Raw genomic sequence first — 22,012 nt, forward strand, 5'->3', positions numbered from 1 at the left:
TGACCCATGGGACTAGATGCAGCTTGTAATTGTCGAAGCCCCTCCCCTCCCCCCAGGGCACACCAGCTGTACATCGGCGTCGCCTGAGAGAAACGACAAATAAATGTTGCAATGCTTTTTTTTTTTTTTTTGCATAGCTTATCGCAGAGTCCAGCACATCTTTCTCTAAATAACTTTAATTTTGCAAACCGCCAAGATGGCGTTTTTGATTGGCTTGAACTCTTTTCCCGAGGAGAGGGGACCACAGGCGGCAGTCCCCGGGATGCCCACTAGATGGCGCTCACAGACCGGCCAGCTCGTGGCCGCGCTGGGCCTGCGCTCCCCTCCCCCAGAAGGCTCCCGAACACACCTGCCCCCACACCCCACCCCACCCCACCCCCCCCCCCCCCGGCCCAGTCTTCTCCCCAGTCAGCTGACTGCTTCATCCAGCCCTGTGCTCACTTGGGAGTCCCGGTCGCCTCAAGTGTGAGAAATGAAGGCCCCTCCCGCAGCCCCACCCAGCGCTCAGCACAGCACCTGAGACGCACCTGGCTCGCGGCCCCTGGCCCCTTGGACAGGTGCTGCCTCTCCACCGGCATCACTGCCCGCCCTGCGGCTGGATGGAGCCTGCGAGTGGCTGCTTTTCTCGAAAGGCTTTATCATTTTAATTTGAAATAATACATATTCATTATAAAAATGTTAAACATAATAAAAAAACCCAAATCCCAACACCCCCCATATGACATTAGTTATATCGGAGAATCATCATTTGGGGCGGTCTACATCCATGAATCCACAGCGAGAGGAGTGGCTGGCTGGATAGGTAGACGGTGGTTGGACACCGTATCTTATAGCAACGAAATCCTACTCTAAAGCTGTATTTTATTCGTGAAGGTGTTAAATTCCTTTTTATTTATGGATCAAAGAGGACAAAGAGTCCAAAGTAGAGTTGTCGTATTTCATAAAAGAAATGAGCAAAAAAAGAAAAATTAGCTGACAAGAAGAGATTTTGATTTTTAAAATACCTTGGTAAATTTAAGAAAGAAAAGTTTGTAGAAAAAAACAAGCCAAGGTTTGGAACGATTATTATTATTACTGTTACTATAGCTGCTATTGTCACCTCCACGTCCATCACCACACCAGCTCTGTTTCCTCCATGACACAGTTTTAGCCGGTGAGGTCGGCTCCTTGATTTGAAAGTAGAAGAAATGGCACCGCTGAGAGTTCTTGCCGTTCCCCCATCCGGATATTTATTGGTTTTGCAAGTTTTACATTGTTAAAGCCTGGAACGCGGATACCCTCCGTGGAGCCTCGCTGCGACATGCCTTCACTGTTAACTCTCTGACTATGGGAAGCCGGTCTTGCTGCATCTGCTGCATCGGTCACCCCCCAGCCATCTGCTGCTTTCCATCCTCAGAGACGGTGCGTGTCTTTTATCTGCCGATGGCCCTTTTTTGTTGTTGTTGGGGGATTACATTTTAATTCCTTTATTCCCATTGTAATGTGATCTAGAGGATAAATGAGGTTAGTCCAGTGGTTCATCCACCATAATCCCAACCTTCTTTAGAAACCGTAGCGCGCGGTTCCGATTTAAGGGGTAGGTTGTTGGTCATTCCTTCACACACCTGCCTGTGTGCCAGGCACGGGGGTGGGAACCAGGACGGATGGAGGACACAGTTCTTGGCATCAGTGATGTCAACAAGGACTTTCCGCCCAGGAACAGAATTGTGTGTGTGTGTGTGTGTGTGTGAGTGTGTGTGTGTGAAATTGCTTTAAAGAAGGATGAAATATTCTATCCCACGATTAAAGACCAAGTTAAAACACTGACATCCTTGGCTGGAGTAATTGTGCCTTTATTGATTTAGAGTCAGCTGGAGAAGCTGCTGGTTCTTTTCTGAGAAAAAGAGCAGGGCACTGAGAAAGGACCAAGGGAAGGGGCGCCGTAGGCCTCGGGCGCACCCGCTCCCTCTTCCATTTTCCCAGAACCGCCGTTGACCCTGGGAGACGCCCACCCTCGGCCGGTGAAGGTGACGAGGTCCTGCCGTCTCTGCAGGAGGGCAGCTCGCAGGGGAGGAATAAATCAGCAGGCGGAGCCGTCCTGCTGGAGGAGCCGGCGGACGGGAGGGCTGCGCTCCACCCGGGAGGCGCGTCCACCTCCCAGCTCCCTGTGGTCCCCAGGGCCGCCCCGAGTCCCCGTCGGAGAGGCAGCTGCACCAGGCCAGGCTCCCACGCAGGGAGCTGGGGGCGTCCGCGCAGGACGAGCTGCCCTGCTCTGTCCCCGCGTGGCAGGCGGGCCCCGACCTGCTGCTCCTCTGACCCCTGAGGAGGGAGGTCACGGGCCCTCGAGGCGGGGCTGACCCTGCCACGTCCTGGGGGTGGGGGTGGTGATGCGCTGCCGCTCGGGGGGGGGGGGCCGGGTCACGTGTCAGAGCCGAAGCGAAGCTGCTGGTGATGAGGAGGCGTCGTCCCCAGGGAGGAGGCCATCAGTCGGCACCTCCCAGGTGAAGAGGGGAAAGGGACAGGGAAACAGCAGGGGGCGCAGCACGTGGCCGGGTCCCCACGCCCGGCGGCTCCACGGCGTTCTTGTCTGTGGGATCCTAAGCCTCCCGAGGACAGGCACACGGTCACGCGTTTATAAAACGCCACGGTGCCTGCAGACACCACAGGTCACCGGGCTTGACATCAGCTTCTCCAGCACCTGGTTCCCACGTGGTTGGCTGGGCGGTGGGCATGAGAGCGCAGAGCGCGGATGGGGACAGAAGAACAGGGCTCAGTCCCGCCGAAAGGGGGCGCCACCACTCAGCTCCACTCTTTGCACGTGAGAGTTGGAGCTCAGGTTGGCCCGACCTTCCTGATGTCCATGACCAGCCAGAAACTTGAAGATGAAAAATGTTTCCGATTTTTAATTGTTATCTAAAATTTTTAAAAGGAAGTAAAGTCCAGTGTGGCCGACTGGCAACATTTCCAGGCAGGAGGTTGACAATGGATGGTGCCCTCATTGAGGGCAGGGATTATCCAGTTTTTCATTCTGTATCCTTCCTTTTCCTTCATTGGGAGAGGAAGGAGGGAGCTAGAGAGGGATTGATTGATTTCATCCCTGGCTGTTTCCATGAGATACAGGCAGAGGGAGGAACAGAGGTGGGAGGTCTGGTCCAGCTGCTGTCTTGGCCAGTTTGAGCAGAGGAGGTGAAAGACGGGATCTCTCAGAGAGACAGTAGATGGCAAAGCACTAAATTACAGCGATTAAGAGCATCGGGACCTGGGGTCAGACCAAAACACAGGTTCAAATCTTGCCTTGACACTTCCTGGCTGTCTGACCTGGGGCAAGACCCTGGATATCCCTGAGCCTCAATGTCCCCATCTGCCAAATGGAGATGATAAATCAATAAGGCACAATTATTCCAGCCAAGGATGTCCCCAGAGGCTGCTGGGAGAGTCCAAGGCAGCTTGGCTCCAGAATCCACGCTCAACCCCTGCCCTCCCCCCAATTTTCTGGTTCTCTGCCCGGCCAACCCCACCCCATCCCAACCAGGCCTGCTTCACTCACTTGCACACTCAGCTCTTGTTGACAATGGAATTTATATCCGTGTCTCAATCAGATGTATTTCAATAGCTAAAGGTTGACAGATGGTATTTGATTTGGATGGCATCATTAGAGACCATCTAATAAGCTCAACCTCCCACAGAAACTGAGGCATGGGGGGGTGACTTTTCCTGGTCATTTATTTGTTCTGCTCCAGATTCAGAGAGTATTTGTTTATGATACTCAGCTAGGCAGAAGTTGAATTGACCCCAAAATTCCTGTCTCCCAAGTCCCAGATCTTTCCTGTGATGAGGAATAACCACACAGAGTCATGTGTGAAGAGGACCATGGCTCTGTGGGGTGGTTGTCACTCCTTTTAGTGGTGCAGCTTCTGGATGTCACTGTCCCAGGCAAGGCACACAGACCTTCATCACATCAGACCAGTCAATGCCTCCCAGGTCATTCACTGTTAGACAGTCATTTGGACAGAGGCGATTTGTGTTTCCGCCAAAGTGCATTCTCTTTCCATTGCCAATTGATTATGTGTTTTATTCCCGGTCCGTGAGTGATTACTCTGTGATGCTGGTGTGAGTTCCAGCTCAAAGGGCTTCATTTGTAACTCAGAGAACAAGCCTCTAATAGAGTGAAATTCCTGTTAATCAACTCTTTCAGTAGCGCTGAGTTTTGGAAATCTAATTTGTAAAGGATTTACTAAGCTTTTGGTCATTCCAACGTTCACAACGTTCTTCAAGCCCCATTCTTTGTGTTGACAGACAGAATTTTCCCACCAGATTTCCCTGTCTCAGCAAATGGCGCCTCCCGTGTGCTTGGAATAAAATTGAGTCACAGATGTAGAAAACAAACTTATGGTTACCAAGGGGGGCAGGGGGGATAAATTGGGAGATTGGAATTGACATATATACACGACTGTATATAAAAGATAACTAATAAGAACCTACTGTATAGCACAGGGAACTCTATTTTTTGCTCTGTAATGACCTATATGGGAATGGAGTCTAGAAGAGATTGGATATATGTATATGTGTAACTGATTCACTTTGCTGTACAGCAGAAACTAACACAGCATTGTAAATCAACTATACTCCAATTTTAAAAAAAATAAAAAAAGAAAGGACTCAAAAATCAAGGAGACATCCGTGACGGTTCTCCATTATTAACCATCATGTGGAACCTCAAAGATCTATCCAGAATCCAACCATTTCACTCCATCTCACCTGGCAACACCTGAGCCCAACAGCATCATCTCTTGCCAGGGTGACCACAGTGAACCCCTGGCTAGTCTCCTTGCCAGTTCTATGGCACCCATCCTTTTTATTTCCTTCATAGCACTTAACACTCCAAAATCATCTCGTGACATTGTTGGCGAACTTATCTGTCTCCTCATGGGAATGTTTAGTCCCTAAGGGAAGGTCACGTTTGTCTTTATATACTTCTGTCTCCTCACTACCTAGAAGACAACTTGACATCTGGTCGGTGTTCAATAAATATTTGTTGAAAAAAAGCATCAGAGAGAGGGACAGAAATAACTATTTGAGCCACTTTGGCTTCCTAAATGGATATGGTCTTCTGAGGAGTGTCCCCCTCCATCTGTCTCCTTTTCTCCTTCTTCCCACTCCTTTTCTTCCCTTCTTTCTTTTGCTTTCCCCCCTTTCCCTCCTCTTTGTGTTCTCTGCTCTCCCATCTTTTTTTTTTTTTTTATGACGGTGCATTTTGGGTTGTCCCGTGGGTGGTAAAAGGAGCAAAAAGAATGTTCTCCTACAAAGACACACACGAGACTCGGACGCAGAGAGTGCATGAAGGGGCATCATTATATCGTCATCTCAGTAAACACACGATCATAAACAGACTTGATGCCCTGCAGATGGCTGTTGCATTAATAAATGGAAACAGGACAACTAGACAAAGGGGATGTGGGGCAGGCATTCAAGGCCAGTGAGGATAAAGGGGAAGGTAGGGAGAGAGACGGGGAAAGACTATGTCGTCGGGCCTTGTAGATCCTGTGATGGGCTCTTGACTTTTTTACTTTTTTTATCAGTATTTTTAAAAATTGAAGTATAGTTGATTTACAATGTTTTGTTAGTTTCTGCTGTACAACAAAGTGATTCAGATATATATACAGATGTATATACATCTATATATACATACATTCTTTTTTTGGTTTTTGGTTTTTTGTATTTTTTTGGCTGCACAGCACCACATGTGGGATCTTAGTTCCCCGAACGGGGATTGAACCCGTGTCCCCTGCAGTGGAAGCGCAGAGTCTTAACCGCTGGACCGCCAGGGAAGTCCCTACATTCTTTTTAAAATATTCTTTTCCATGATGGTTTATCACAGGATATTGAATATAGTTCCCTGTGCTCTACAGTAGGACCTTGTTGTTTATCCATTCTCTATAGAATAGCTTACATCTGCTAGCCTCAACCTCCCACTCCATCCCTCCTCCAACCCCCTCCTTCTTGGCAACCACCAGTCTGTTCTCTATGTCCATGATTCTGTTTCTGTTTCATAGATACATTCATTTATGTCATATTATAGATTCTACATATAAGGGGTATCATATGGTATTTGTCTTTCTCTTGACTTTTTATAAAGACCTTATCTTTGTGTGAGATGGGGTTTGAGGAGAGACAGGTCTGACAGGTATTTTAATGGTCTTACTCTGACTGCCGTGTTGAGCAAAGACTGAAGGGGAATAAGGGCAAAAGCCAGATTCCCTAGGAGTGTGCTGCAGTAAATGGTAGCGTCGGCCAAGAATGTAGTTCTGGAGGTGGATTTGGTGAGGATGGTCGTGTTCTGGATGTGCAAAGGGAGATCTGAGAAGATTCACTGAAGAATTTCATGTGGGGTGTGAAAGAATGATGGCAGCAAGATTTATAACTCAGAAAACAGAAAGGGTAGTCCATCGGTGGATGAATGGATAGAGAAGATGTGGTATATATATACAATGGAATATTACTCAGCCATAAAAAAGAATGAAATAATGCCATTTGCAGCAACATGGATGAACTTAGAGATGATCACACTAAGTGAAGTAAGCCAGACAAAGAAAGATAAATATCATAAGATATCACTTATATGTGGAATCTAAAAAAAAAAAAAAGAAAGAAGAAAAAAGATACAAATGAACTTATTTCCAAAACAGAAAGAGACTCACAGACATAGAAAACAAACTTATGGTTACCAAAGAGGGGGGCGGATAAATTAGGAGTTGGGATTAACATATACATACTACCATATATAAAATAGATAACAAATAAGGACCTACTATATAGCACAGGGAACTCTACTCAATATTTTATAACAACCTATAAGGCAAGAGAATCTGAAAAAAAAAAATATATATATATATACATATACATATATATATAACTGAATCGCTGTGCTGTACACCTGAAATTAACATGATATAGTAAATCAACTGTACTTCAGTTTAAAAAAAACCAAAAAACCAAAAAAAACCCAGAAAAGGTAGAGTTACAGCTATTTGAGACTGAAAAGCTTTAAGGAGTAGCTTTGGTGAGCACAGAAGGACGATCATTGAGAACAGAGGTCAGAAAATTTTGACATTGGGCCAAATCTGGCCTGTTACCTGGTTTTGTAAATAAAGTTTTATTGGAACACATCTATGCCTATTCAAGTATTATCAATGGCTCCTTTTGAGATACAACACCAGAATGGAATAGTTGCCACAGTTGTGTGGCCTTAACTATTTACCATACATCCCAATAAGACCTGTGGTCTATAGCACTGAATTATAATTATTTACGAACTAAGTGTTGTTTTTTTGTTTTTTTGTGTGTGTGTTTTTTTTTTTAAATTGAAACACCTGATCCTTGGGTCATTTGCATTCTTAATTTATTTATTTATTTATTTTTGGCTGTGTTGGGTCTTCGTTTCTGTGCAAGGGCTTTCTCTAGTTGTGGCAAGTGGGGGCCACTCTTCATCGCGGTGCGCAGGCCTCTCACTATCGCGGCCTCTCTTGTTGCGGAGCACAGGCTCCAGACGCGCAGGCTCAGTAGTTGTGGCTCACGGGCCCAGTTGCTCCGCGGCATGTGGGATCTTCCCAGACCAGGGCTCGAACCCGTGTCCCCTGCATTGGCAGGCGGATTCTCAACCACTGCGCCACCAGGGAAGCCCGAACTAAGTGTTTTAAAATAAAAATTAATGTCTTTATAAAATTTTAAAAGTACGCTACATGAGAAAACTTAGAATAAATTTGGGAGTGGCATTTTGAAAACAAGACATTTTCTAGGCAAAATTCACATTCAAATCTTAAGTGTCTATATGTGACTTTTTAAATAGGTGACCAGAGTCTGGTTTTAACTGTAGGATCTACATTTTGAGATGAGAGAATGGCTTCAACAGAAGGACAAATGGATCCTTTTTGTCTTATTCACCCCCCCAAGTTTCCTCTGTGAGAAAAAGAAGGAAACTTTCAATTCTCCCTTCATTTCCTTGTAGTAACATTTCCTGACACTTTGTATTCTACATCAATATCCAAGCTCATTGAAAACTCTGTCTAATAAAATAACCTGTATAATTTTCTTCTCAGGTGAAATGAGAAAAAAAATAATGATCGCAATATTATTATAGATACTGGCACAATTATATTTGTAGCAGCTCTGACCTCCTGGTGAAAATGCAGATTTAAATAATAGCTCAGCTTGTGTTTGTCTCCTGAACAAATGCAGTTTACTGGGTCCCTGAAGGTTCACTGTTCACCCGGGGGTGATTGGATTTTTTTCTCAGCAGAGATGGAAAGAAGGGACTTCTGGTCTGAGATTTTGGCAAGGGTACAGGTGAAGGAGCTGTTAACCTGGATCCACTTTTTAATCACTTCCCAGTGGCAGCATGATTTGGAGCTATAGTCTAGACAAAACGGAGTTCTCGTACGATGAAATCTCCTTAGATGTTAATGAATATTATGATTCAGGTAAGGAATTAAGAAAACAGGTGATCCATTATTTTGCAATTTGAGTTTGCTTGTACGAATGGAAAAAGATAATTTGTTCAACATAGTGAATTGATAGACAATAAAAAAAAAAGATGGAACTTTTCTCTAAATTGAGGGGAGGTTCAAAGAGGTTTCTTTTGTCTAGCAAGATAAAGGTCTGTCCTGAGAAATAAGCCCACTTAAATGCTTAAAGATTCAGGCAAAGAAATTATAAAGTTGGATGTAATATCATACAGCTGTGGAGACAAAAATAAATTTATATCTAGCAGTTTCTTTCGTATGCATTTGATTCTCGAAATGCTGTTCATAAATGCTGGAGCAGCACATTAGAATTATTTTAGATTATAATAATTTAACAAAGCACTCACTTTATACGTTAATCTCAATAGACTTATGCCCATTAAGGAAAAAGGTGGTAAATAATTTATCAGATGGGAAAAACTACACATGTTAAAATACATCCTGTTACTTATATTTTTTAATCATGGAAGGTTGGATTTGATCTTAACATCACAGTGTTCCTCTGGGCAAGTTAATATGGGAGACATGGAGTTTGGGGTGGTTTTTTTTTTTTTTTTTTTTTTTAGAAATTCACGTTCTTATTGATTGATTGATTGATTGCTGTGTTGGGTCTTCGTTTCTGTGCGAAGGCTTTCTCTAGTTGCGGCAAGTGGGGACCACTCTTCATCGCGGTGCGCGGGCCTCTCACTATCGCGGCCTCTCTTGCTGCGGAGCACAGGCTCCAGACGCGCAGGCTCAGTAGTTGTGCCTCACGGGCCCAGTTGCTCCGTGGCATGTGGGATCCTCCCAGACCAGGGCTCGAACCCGTGTTCCCTGCACTGGCAGGCAGACTCCCAACCACTGTGCCACCAGGCAAGCCCATGGGGTGAATTTTTACTGAGTTCTGCTTCTTGCTCTTTTCTTTCAGAGTTTTTTTACAGTGATGATAGAAATTTCAAACACTTGGAGAAAAAGTTGCAGTTCTCTGTCAGATTTGCCCAAAATGACATGCTAACTTCTTCACTTAATACATTTTTTATAAAAATGTCTGAACTAGACAAGTTATGCTAAGAAGAGTTTTTGTTCTCAGTGGGGTAGGGGATATGACAGGTTCAGGTGTACATTCAGACTTGTCTCTGTAATGACGTGACATCATGATTTAACTCCTTGCCCTTAATAGCACCCAAGTTAGTCAATGAGAGTCAGCTCATATATTTGTATTTATTGTTTCTAAGCTTTGGATATGAAGAATAAAATGTTTGTAAACATTTATGTAAAAATATTTTGAGGGAAATGTTTTCAAACCCCCTGGGTAAATATCAAGGAGCCATTCTCTTATCTGTTGAGAAGTCTGCTGCCATTCATATCTTTGTTTCTTTATACCTAATGTTTCTTTTTTCTGTGACATCCTTTAATTTTCCTCTGTATCACTGATTTTCAGCAGTTTGATTTTTTTTTTAAATAAATTTATTTATTTATTTTTTAAAAATTATTTTTAGCTGTGTTGGGTCTTCGTTTCTGTGCGAGGGCTTTCTCTAGTTGCGGCAAGCGGGGGGCCACCCTTCATTGCGGTGCGCGAGTCTCTCACTATCGCGGCCTCTCTTGTTGCGGAGCACAGACTCCAGACGCGCAGGCTCAGTAGTTGTGGCTCACGGGCCTAGTTGCTCCACGGCATGTGGGATCCTCCCAGACCAGGGCTCGAACCTGTGTCCCCTGCATTGGCAGGCAGATTCTCAACCACTGCACCACCATGGAAGTCCAGCAGTTTGATTTTCATGTATCTTATATGATTGTTTTAAATGTTTAGACTACTTTGGTACTTTTGAACTTCCTGGAACTGTAGGGTTTCAGTTTTTGTTAAATTTGGATAATTTTTGACAATTATTTCTTGGAAATTGCTTGGTGTGGACATACACACACACACACACATGCACACACACACGCACACACACACACATATATTTTATCTTTTCCTTCTTAGGCTCCAATTATATGTATGTTAGACAGTGTGATGTTGACTCCCAGGCCTCTGACTTTTTAATTGATTTGTATCAGTCTCTTTTCTCTTTCTTCTTCATTTTGAATAGTTTTCAATATATTGTTATGTCTTCAACTTATTTGCTCTTGAAATGTGTGATCTGCTGCTAATCCCATCTTTGCGTTTTTTAACTCAAACACCGTATTTTTCATCTCCTGAATTTCCATTTGGGTCTTTTATTATACCTTTTCTTTGGCTGCCCTCCGGTAGCTGTCTCACCAGCTCTAGAACTTTCTGTTTACTTCTCATCATGCTTATCCTCATGCCTTTCCTCAGTTTGTCACACAGTCATTCTCTCTGCTTGTCTCTGACTCTTTCTGACTTCGTTTAAGCTTACATGTTCTCTTGCTTGTTCTCTCTCTCTCTTCTCACTGTCTCTTTCCCTCTCTCTCCCAATCTCTTTGCCTCTCCCTGTATTTTTCTGTCCTTATCTTCCTCGCATTCCTGCTCTGCCCTCCCCTCATCTCTCCATCCATCCATGGATAAGCCCTGACTGAAAGATTGGGAATCAGCCCAAGGCTCCAGCCAAGGTCCTCACTGCTCAGTGAAGTCACAAAGGCACTGGCCAGCTCACAGTAAAAAATGCACAGAAGGGTTTATTCATATTCAAATAAAATTCTGACCATGGACTTGAGTTTCCATAGTCCTCTGCTTTTCCTCTGGAGTATTTCTCTCAGTGGGGCCATCTAGTCAGGTTTGGGTTTTAATTGACCAGCTGTCATTGGCTTGCTGGTTCTGTGGCAACCGGAAGCTTCATTCAATTTTAACTTAGCCCAAGATGTATAAGGAGCTGTATTTCAGACAACAGAGGAACCATTGCAATGAAGCAGGTCTTTGGTGAAGGGATAATAGTAAGGTTCAAGATAGGAATTAAAGAAAATACTTACGTAATTATTATTTGCTGTCACAACTGAGTTGTGTAAAGGAACAGAGCCCACTGCATGAACAGAAGCAGAGGACACAAGAATGCAGAGAATACAGACCAAGACTCAACCCACAAATACTCTCTCTCTGACTTTTTTGTCTTCACAACTGTCTTTAACTTCCTATGTCTCTATGCTTCATTGTTCTGTCTTTCTCTCTACCTCTCTGTCACTCTTTAGCTGTCTAACTTGTTTAAAAACACGTATAACAATTATACCTCCATAAAGGTGTTTTTAAGGAAAAATTTTTAACTGCAAAAAAAGTGTGTTTTCAAACTAATAATAGAACTACCATATGACCCAGCAATCCCACTACTGGGCATATACCCTGAGAAAACCATAATTCAAAAAGATACATGTACCACAATGTTCACTGCAGCACTATTTACAATAGCCAGGACATGGAAACAACCTAAGTGTCCATCGACAGATGAATGGATAAAGAAGATGTGGCACATATATACAATGGAATATTACTCAGCCATAAAAGGAAACGAAATTGAGTCATTTGTAGTGAGGTGGATGGACCTAGAGTCTGTCATATAGAGTGAAGTAAGTCAGAAAGAGAAAAATAAATACTGTATGCTAACACATATATATGGAATCTAAAAAAAAAAAATGGTTCTGAAGAACCTAGGGGCAGGACAGGAATAAAGACGCAGACGTAGAGAATGGACTTGAGGACACGGGAAGAGGGAAGGGTAAGCTGGGACGAAGTGAGAGAGTGGCATGGACATATATACACTACCAAATGTAAAATAGATAGCTAGTGGGAAGCAGCTGCTTAGCACAGGGAGATCAGCTCGGTGCTTTGTGACCACCTAGAGGGGTGGGATAGGGAGGGTGGGAGGGAGACGCAAGAGGGAGAAGATATGGGGATATATGTATATGTATAACTGATTCACTTTGTTATGGAGCAGAAACTAACACACCATTGTAAAGCAATTATACTCCAATAAAGATGTTAAAAAAAAAAAGTGTGTTTTCTCTACCTTCTCTCGGGCTCTCTCTCCCTGTTTGTCTTCTCCTGCCCTAATTAACCCAGGGTGTTCTGTCTTTCTCTGTCCAATCCCAATGCAACAGCACCGGGTCCATTCTAACTGCTTCCCTGGCCATCCTGTTACTCCTTCCTCCCTCAGTGGAAAAAAGCCAGGTTCTCATGAGTCACCATATGTGTGTTGGTTTGCCCAATCCTACAACACACTAAATGATTTTGGAATTGCCAACTCACATTTCTGTGCAAAAAAAAAAAAACAACAAGCCTACTAAGTGGGTGTAAGACTTGTTCCCAGGTTTTGTTTTTGGTTTTTGTTTGGTTGTCTTTAAACTGAGATGACAGAGTCAAAAGTGATGTGTTCAGTTCTTACTCGTGATCCCTAAGTTTTAATCATGAAAAGAGCAGAGGTTGCTTCTTCCTCTCACTGCATGCGCAGGTCAGCTGGGCCCTCACTCTGCGTTGTCCTCACGCCGGGACCCGGGCTGACACCGTGGTCACCATCGCTGTGGCAGAGAAAGGGCCAGCGAGGGGTCTTGTGCTCTTGGAGCTTCTGTTTGGAAATGAGCACGTGACTCCACTCCATTTATTGCCCAAGCACCAAAACTCAAAGGGGGCAGGAAATGCAATCAGACCACGTGCTCAGAAGAACAGGTGGACACACCTGCCTCATTTCTCAAAGTCAATTTGAAATGTATTATTTTACAGGTGAAAAGACTGAGGCACAAGAGATGAAGTGACCATCCACCCACCTTCGTTCTACCCTCTGCCTCGTGTTCTAACACACACACACACACACACACACCAGTTCACTAGGCAGCTCCCCCACTGATGGATATTTAGAGGCTGTTTCTGACATCTTCCTGTTAAAACTGATGCTCCAATGAACATCCTTGAACGGACTTCCCTCTGACTACTTTTCTCTCGAGTTCCCAGAAGCTGAAGCCCTGGGTAGTTCATATTCTTTCCTATTTAGAGCCTCCATGTACCTTGAGTCCTGTGTAAAATGAAGATGAAAACAGAACCACTGATGTACCTTTGTTCATGGAGATTATATGGGATGATATAGCCCTGTAATAATTCCTGGCACATACCAGCTGCTTACTGGTATCAGAGCTATTATTTTTTCTCTCTTGAGTGGTGGTGCTGGTGACAGCATCTCGGCGCTAAAGTCTAGGATCTAGTTTTCTCCGTTGCCTTTGTATTGGCTGTGGGTCGTTCAACGAACCCACTGGGGCTTCTGTTTCTACACATGGAAGAAGGAGTCATTGCTACCTTCCCTTCTTGAAGGCAGCTTTCTGAAGCCAACATAATCTTGCAGTTCTTTTCAGCCCAAAGATCTCTCTGAGAGTCAATGGTCTCTTAAGATGGAAACTCAACAGAAGTAGAGACATTTACACAGACAGAGAGAACAGACTTGTGGTTTTCAAGGGGGAGGAGGGTGAAGGAGGGAAGGATTGGAAGTCTGGGATTAGCAGATGCAAACTAGTATATAGAGAATGGATAGAAAACAAGGTCTGACTGTATAGCACAGGGAACTATATCCTGTGATAAACCGTCATGAAAAAGAATATGAAAAAGAATATATATATATGTATAACTGAAATTTTGCTGTACATCAGAAATTAATACAACATTGTAAATCAACTGTACTTCAACTAAAAAACAAGTAGAGTCATTTAAAACACTGTGACCATTGACCATCTAAGCAACGTAAAGAGAGATGGAGGGATTGTCATACTCCTGGGCTACAGGAGCCCTAAGGATGGAAGCATTCTTCTGACCTCATTGTACGAGGCTGTTCCTCCCTCTGGCAACATGTCAGCTGGTCAGAGAAGCTGTTGAAGACGTCCTGTGCTAGCTTCTGGTTCTGCCAGGTCCCTTCTCCTCGGCACAGAACTCCTGCTGCCCACTTTCTACCACTGACACACCTGAACTCATAACTGACAGGGAGATCTCAGCCTTCCTACTACTCCCTGCATTCACATCCCCAGTGCACGAAGGGGCAGGAAGTACATTGTCCCTCTACTCAGAATAACATGCAGTCTTAATGGAAATCAGTCCCCATAAAAGGACATAAACATGCTTTCAAGGTGTAAAACCAGAGCTTGCGTACACACACAAAATATACTTGTCTTTTGATAGATGGTGAAATTTTGGAAGTCTCTGACACTAGGGGATGATTTAAGTAAAATATTTAACATGGGGAAATTGTTTACTTAGTGTGCCAAAGACAGGTAGGAATTCTCTTTGGGATTCTTGAGAGGCTGCTGGTGGACATGGGGAAAAACAGTGTAAACATCTCAGCCACTTGTGAACAGGCTGAATTAGGTGAACATGGGTGCAAAGAAAATTGTAAGAAAAGCATAAGCTTATGATTTTTTTGGGGGGGTTTGCAAGCTAGTCACTTTTCTTTGAAACTCAGTTTGGGATAATCATTGCAGGATCCCCTTTGAAGGCAGTGAGCTTCTAGTGAGAATAGATTAATGTTTAATCTTTTCTGTTTCCCTAGCGCTAGTGTAAGCCTGGATTCATACTGTATTAGTAAGAACTCTTTCAGGTTCAAATATCAAAATAGAAGAAAACAAAACATGTAAAAAACCAAATAAAAAAACATGTATACTAAGTCAACTGTTTATGCGGCTAAGTTTCTAGGGATGATAGGCTTCAGGTAGAGCTGAAACCAGGAACTCAGTCATTACTGTCTGTCTCTGTGGTTCTTTGAGCATCAATTGAAATAGTCACTCAGGTCAAAGGGATGCAATGAACTGGCCAGGTTTGAGTCATGTGCCCGCTGGAGTAGAAGACATCACCGCCACCAAGGTACACGTGCAGATGGTCTCTGACTTATGATGGCTTGACTTACAGGGGTGAGAAAATGACACGCACTCAGTAGCAACCTTCGAATTTTGAATTTCGGTCTTTTCACAGGCTATCAACACACGGTACCTCCTCTCTTGTGTTGCTGGGTAGCGAGCCCCAGCCGTGCAATCTTGAGGGTCAGTGACTGATCCATGGGACTTCCCTGGTGGTCCAATGGTTAAGTCTCTGCGCTTCCACTGGAGGGGGTGTGGGTTCGACCTCTGGTCGGGGAACTAAGATCCCGCAAGCTGCGTGGTGCAGCCAAAAAATTTAAAAAAAATTTTTTTAATAAAAAACACATTTACAACCATTCTGGTTTTCATTTCCATTACAGTATTTGATATATTACATGAGCTATTCAACACTCTATTATAAAATAGGTGTTTGTTAGATGATTTTGCACAACTGCAGGCTCACATAAGTGTTCTGAGCACATATAAGCTCAGATAAGTTAAGCTCTGATGTTTAGCAGGTTAGGTGTATTAAGTGCGTTTCAACATAATGATAGTTTCAACTTATGATGGGCTTATTGGGACGTGAGCCTGATAAAAGAAAATTTCACTTAGTGAGATATGGGGAAGTCATTCTGGCTTATACATGAGTTCACCTGGATTTGATGCTAAAAATAGCCTGTCTGTGGCCTATCAAACAGACATTGTAGATAACTAATGAGAACCTACTGTAGAGCATAGGGAACTCTACTCAATGCTCTGTGGTGACCTAAATGGGAAGGAAATCCAAAAAAGAGGGGATATACGTATATGCATAGCTGATTCACTTTGCTGTACAGCGGAAACTAACACAACATTGTAAAGCAACTATACGCCAATAAAATTTTTTTTAAAAAAGGACATTGTACACCTGTTTTAATTATTAAAGAAAAGGGCGCATTGACCAGAAGTAAAGAATGTCCATGTTAAAAGTAAATATTAAATGCCTCCCTTCCTAGGATGCCAATGCTGGTCCTCCTTTGATGATAAGCCTCCCTTCCCAGGTGCCAAGGCCTTGCTGTATGTGCTGTGCCTGTACGTGCTGGTCTGTTTGTATTTTTATTTTTTTTGAAACCTTGAAGAAATGTATCCCTGACTTGTTTAACGTTCTTTGTTCTGACAAATATAAAACTGTGCTGAAAACCCTGCTTCTCTGGAGCGGCTTCTCAGAATCATCTGGGAAGCAGGCTTCCAGGCTAGTGCTCAGTTTGGCTCAGATAAAACTCTTTTCTATTCTTCTTGATTGTTTATTGATTATTTTCCTCCACAAACCCCATCGTAAGCCAAAGAAGACCTGTACTTCTGCCAGGAATGTGCGGTACCCAAATGAAAAATGTAAGGTTGTTATTAAAAGAAAGAGGTGGAGGGAATTCCCTGGCGGTCCAGTGGTTAGGACTCTTGCTGCTTTCACTCCAGAGGGCGGGGGTTTGAACCCTGGTCGGGGAACTAAGATCCCGAAAGCCGTGCAGCTTGGCCAAAAAAAAAAAAAAAAGGAGGGGAGAGAGTGACTGGGCATGATGTAGCAGGGAGATACATGCTGGGCGGGAAAAATGAATAGCTTTCCGATATACACACGAAACATACATGCAATTGAATGAATTGTGTTGGAAGAGGTCACGGAAAGGACGTGACCTCCAGCTGACCAGCCGGCTTGAAGTAGCCAGCTGGTCACCCCTCCCGGGGCTCACGGGCGTGCCTGTGGTTGACACGCGCCCTCTTTTCTCCCGCGCAGGACACGGAGGTTCTGAACACGGCCATTCTCACCGGAAAGGTGGTTTCGGTTCCCGTCAAGGTCGTGGCCGTTCAAGAGGATGGTTCGGTGGTGGACGTGTCGGAGGCTGTGGAACGCAGGTCTGCGGACGAAGACGTCGTCAAGGTACCGCGGGCTTTACCTCCAGATTCCCAGGCGTTCGGTCCTTTCCCTCCCCTTCTGTCCCGGGGCCGCTCTGAGCATCCCAGGCTCCGAAGGGCTTGACCGGGATGAGGATGCCGAGGAGGGCGGGAGTGATGGCAGGGACCCGCCTGGGGTCAGAGGAGGCTGCACGCGCCCTGCTGCTTCCTTCCCCGGGTCTTAATCTTGAGCAGAAACAATTCTCTTCCCCTTCTTTTGCTCATAGGACAGTATTTCCTGAATTTTAGCCATCTACCTGCCATCTTCACAATTTTTGCCAACTTCCTGTGCCAAATAATATAATTTACTCATTATATTTTCTTTAAATGCCTCACTTTTCAACCTTAAATATCTTAAATGTCTCATTAGAAGACAATAAAATCCATGAGCTTGATGTACTAATTTTTTCTTAATATACATGAAAATAAACGACTATTAACTTTTTAAAAAGTCCATCCATGTGCCCCCTAACTTCCCTTGGGTACCAGTGGGACACAGCTCACAGTCAGGGGAAATCTGGCCATGGCACATTTCTGCTGCATCCACCATCCTAATTAGCTGGATTTAGGACTCCATATTCAGCCAGGAACCAGCCCATGACTTTTTTTTTCTTATCTTTGCTGGGGTCCGTTTGAATCACTGAATTTAGAGTTTCTGCCCATTTTTTCTTGCCGCCCTGATTGGCAGTTTCCTCTTGCAGCAGAGACCCCAAGAGAAAGGACTTACATCTTTAGAATGATCCTTTCTCTTTAAGCTGCTAAGAGAGCTCCCAGGTCCTATGTCTTCATTCATTTTAGAAAAACACAGTACCGCTGAGTTCTGCCTTCTTTCTGTTCTGCTGGCTCCTGTTCAGAGGTGAAATGAAACTTGGTCCCCGTCTGAAGAACTTCGTGGTGGACGGAAAATCCTGCAGGGTTTTCCCTGTGGTGGAAAAGATCTGGGAGGGACTCCTTCCTTCTTACAGTGACCTGCAGGAGGCTGTGACTTAAGCCGGAGATGGTTTTGATGAGGAAGAATTGATGTGTCTGTGAGGCCTAATTAAAAAAAAAATTAATCCTTGGGAAACCCCAATTTGGCATCGCCTGCTTCCTGGGTGGAATGCTAATTCTCCCCTCGAGACAGAAGGTGGACCGGCTTCAAAGTACACACAGCCTTGCCCTGGGGCTCCTGGCAGGCCTCGGGCTCTGTGGGCAGGTTTGATTAAACAAATCTAAAGCCTTCGATATTGTGAGTCGAGAAAGATCTGAGCCAAGTCATACAAACTCATCTGCACAGAATGAAAAATATTGATTCATTGCCCTTGGTTGCCTTTGAAAATGCATGTTATTTACCATCCCCCTGTCATTCCAGGAGGGAGACATTGGTGATGGCACACGGAGGTGGCATCTGTGTGATTATGCCACCCTGGGCTCAAACAGATGGCTGAGCTCTGTAGACCCCTCAGCCTTGTTCCCTCCCAAGAGCCTGGTGTGAAGCCCCCCAGGGCGGGGTCTCTGCTCTCCTGCCCTGGAGAGCTCTACCCTACAGAGGCAAGCCCAAGTTCATGGATCCCATCGTCGCTGTATACTTGGTTGTCTCCCCTTCGCAGAAATATACTAAAAATATCCTCCCCTGAGCCCGAGAGAGAAATTGCTTTGGAAGACAGTAGTTTCTGGCTCAGCGGTCGCTTTCGTGGCCTCATGAAGATGGGGCTCTCTTCTAGCGAAGTGTGGCCTGATCTTAGCAAACGAGAGCGTGCAGATCCCCAAGCGCAGAGCTGCTGTAAGACGTTTCTAGGGGAGCCCAGGCTCTGTTGCAAATCCTGGCGCCTGGGTCAATCGAGGGGGATTCACTAAATGGCTGTGGTGCATTTGTCACAGGCTTCGTGTCAATATTTGTCGTGAATTTTGTCACAACGCTAAGACGTACAGCGTCGTCCTCAGAGCTGTCCGCTGGCCTGGGCATCACCCCAGGGGCACCTAAACACGTGGATGCTCATTAGCACCCCAGGGAGAGACCCCCTTGGTCTGTGGATTTGTCACCGGGTCACTTCCTCACGGTGCAGGAAACGCTGTGTGATTCCCCAGGGAGAGTCTTGCAGGTTTCACCAAAGATCGTCATGCGATGGAAATTCTGAGCGTTGGGATTGTGACTTAGTTAAGGGACAAAGTATAAATTCAGGACGGTGTAAATTGTAGTGATACGCAAATTGGCTTCTTTGACTTGGGACCGTATGACATCAGGGGGAATAAATCTGAGGACATAAAGGATTTTGAAGGGCTGGAACCTTGGCAAGATTGGAAGCAATCTGTGTCACATTTTAAGTGGACAACTACTTCTATGTTAAAAAAAAACACATAGAAGATGCATATTAATTGCATGTGTGTGTGTGCAAGAAACCTTGGCAGTTTGTTCACAGTGAGATCTGATGAACCAGCTGTGTTTTTTAATTGAAGTATAGTGGATCTACCATATTGTATTAGTTTCAGGTGTACAGCATGGTGATTCCATATTTTTACAGCTTATACTCCATTAAAAGTTATTGCAAGATCATGGCTCTAATTCCCTGTGGAACCACCTGTCTGAAGCAGCTGCCACAGGCTGATATGATTTTTGTTGGCAATAATGGGTGCGTGACGCCAGAACAGAGGTCACAGGTGGGCAGACTGCAGGCTGCATCTGGTTCAGAGGAGTGTGTGTGTGTGTGTGTATTTAATTTGCTGCCATCCTGTAAAAATTGGCAAATCACATAGAAATCTGGATTTCCAGCCTCTTATGAAATTCACAAGGTCGAGTAGCCCTGGGCCCACACTGCTTCCTGTGACCCTCAACCCGGAAGTGACCAGAGGACGCCCCTGTGCATAAGGCCAGTGCATCCAGATCACCGCAGTCTCCACCCCTCCCTCTTGCCTCCCACATGGAGGTGGAGGGACATTGGTGATTTCTCGTCACACTTGTGCTGCTGGTTTTTTGATAGTAGGTTTCAGAGGAAAGGGAGCTATTTCTTGTCCCTTGGTCTCTATAAGTCACAGATGATAGATGTCACTGGTCCCTCTGATGGAGAATTCTGTGTCTTTCTAGGCATAAGAGGAAGGCTCTAAATTGGATCGTATTCTGTCAAAGAGTGTCTGAGGGGCTGAGGGCCCTTGAAATCAAATCACAGGAGAAATGATTGAAGGAAGTGTGAGTGTTGAGCCTGGTGATGAGAAGAAAAGGCCCAGGGGCAGGTGAAGAGGGAAACACGACAGCTCTTTTGAAGTCTTTCAAGGGCCATCCTTTGGAATGCGGAGTAGATTTGTGCTTTTTAGGTTCCAGCAGTGAACGTTAAAAAGGAACCACTTTTGGCTCCCTATAAAGAAAAAGAATGCAGGGGGAGTGAATTCCTTGGTTAAGCTTTCAGGCAAATGATGTTGGTTCCAATCCTGGTTCCATCTTCTTTTCTATTTGGCCTGGGGAAAATGACTGAATCTCCTTGAGCCCAGTTTTCTTATCTATAAAATGGAATGATAATAGGACAGTGGAAAGATCTGCAGAGATTTGTTAGCGCATGTAAGGTAGAACTACCCATAATCAAAGTAATCCTTGAAAATCCTTTAAAGAACACCTGAGCTTTTAAAAGTTCAAAAGACATTTGGGGTTTGTTTGTTTGCTTGCTTTTGTTTTCAATTTCTTGCATTTGAGCCTTGCAAACTTCCTGTGGCAACGTATGGCGAGGTCGACTTTTACAGGTGGTGTTGAGGGGAATCTTAGATAAGATTTGGGAGAAGTTGAAGATAACTCGAATTTTTCCCTCTTTATTTTAGTCTTCTCTTCTTCATATCTTCTGATGGATGTGTTGTCAGGTGGAAATCTACACTTATTCTGAACACAAATAATTGAATTTTCATTAAATGGTTAAAATGGTGTGTGATACAATCTCAATGTGGAATTTTGGAGGAGGGTAAAATATGATACTGTTTTTTATAATTTTTAAAAAATTTTATTGAAGTATAGTTGACTTAAAATGTTATGTTAATTTCTGCTGTACAGCAAAGTGACTCAGGTATACACATATTCGTTTTCATATTCTTTTCCATTATGGTTTATCACAGGATATTAAACATAGTTCCCTGTGCTATACATTAGGACTTTGTTGTTTATCCATCCTATATATGCTAGTTTGCATCTGCTAATCCCAAACTCCCAATCCTTCCCTCCCTCACCCCCCTCCCCCTTGGCAACCACAAGTCTGTTTTCTATGTCTGTGAGTCAGTTTCTGTTTGATATGTTAGATATGTTCATTTGTAGTATTTTAGATTAAACATATAAGTGATATCATAGGGGAAAATACCATTTTAGAGTGTGACTATATAGTAATTTTTAAAATATTTTATTTATTGATATTTATTTATTTATATTGAAGTATAGCTGATTTACAATGTTGTGTTAGTTTTAGGTATACAGCAAAGTGATTCAGTTATACAAATATATATATATGTTTTTCTTTTTCAGATTCTTTACCCTTATAGCTTATTACAAAATATTGAGTATAGTTCCCTGGGCTATAGACTAGGTCCTTGTTGGTTATCTATTTTATATTATACTGTAATTTTTGAGTGTCTTTCTTGTTAGCTCATGCTGGTGGGCTCTTGTTTTTCTGTGATTAATAACTGTATTGTTTGTCAATGAACTGTAGTTCCCAGAACCCCAGAAGCCAGTCATGCATCACTGATAGGGGATGAGCTCTTCACTCTTGGAGAGAAATAAAAATACAATCATGTGTACTGGTGGGGTGGGTGTGCCGTCTCAAGGATGCTGCCCTCCATCTTATCCCTGCAACAAATCAGTGTCTCAGCTTCCACTATCAACTGGGCTACCA

The 22,012-nt window shown here is 44.0% G+C and overlaps 1 protein-coding gene across 1 annotated transcript in view; it reads left to right on the top strand.

Annotated features, from left to right (window-relative positions):
* LOC132347501 (transmembrane protein 132C-like) overlaps positions 1 to 22,012 on the top strand; it is a 184,169-nt gene that overhangs the window by 27,944 nt on the left and 134,213 nt on the right. The window contains exon 3 of the mRNA XM_059894070.1: positions 17,017 to 17,160. Coding sequence (XP_059750053.1) covers positions 17,017 to 17,160 — 144 coding nt within the window. The remainder of the gene's footprint in view (positions 1 to 17,016; positions 17,161 to 22,012) is intronic.

This window comes from Balaenoptera ricei, chromosome 14 (assembly GCF_028023285.1).
Source record: "Balaenoptera ricei isolate mBalRic1 chromosome 14, mBalRic1.hap2, whole genome shotgun sequence".
Taxonomy (NCBI): domain Eukaryota; kingdom Metazoa; phylum Chordata; class Mammalia; order Artiodactyla; family Balaenopteridae; genus Balaenoptera; species Balaenoptera ricei.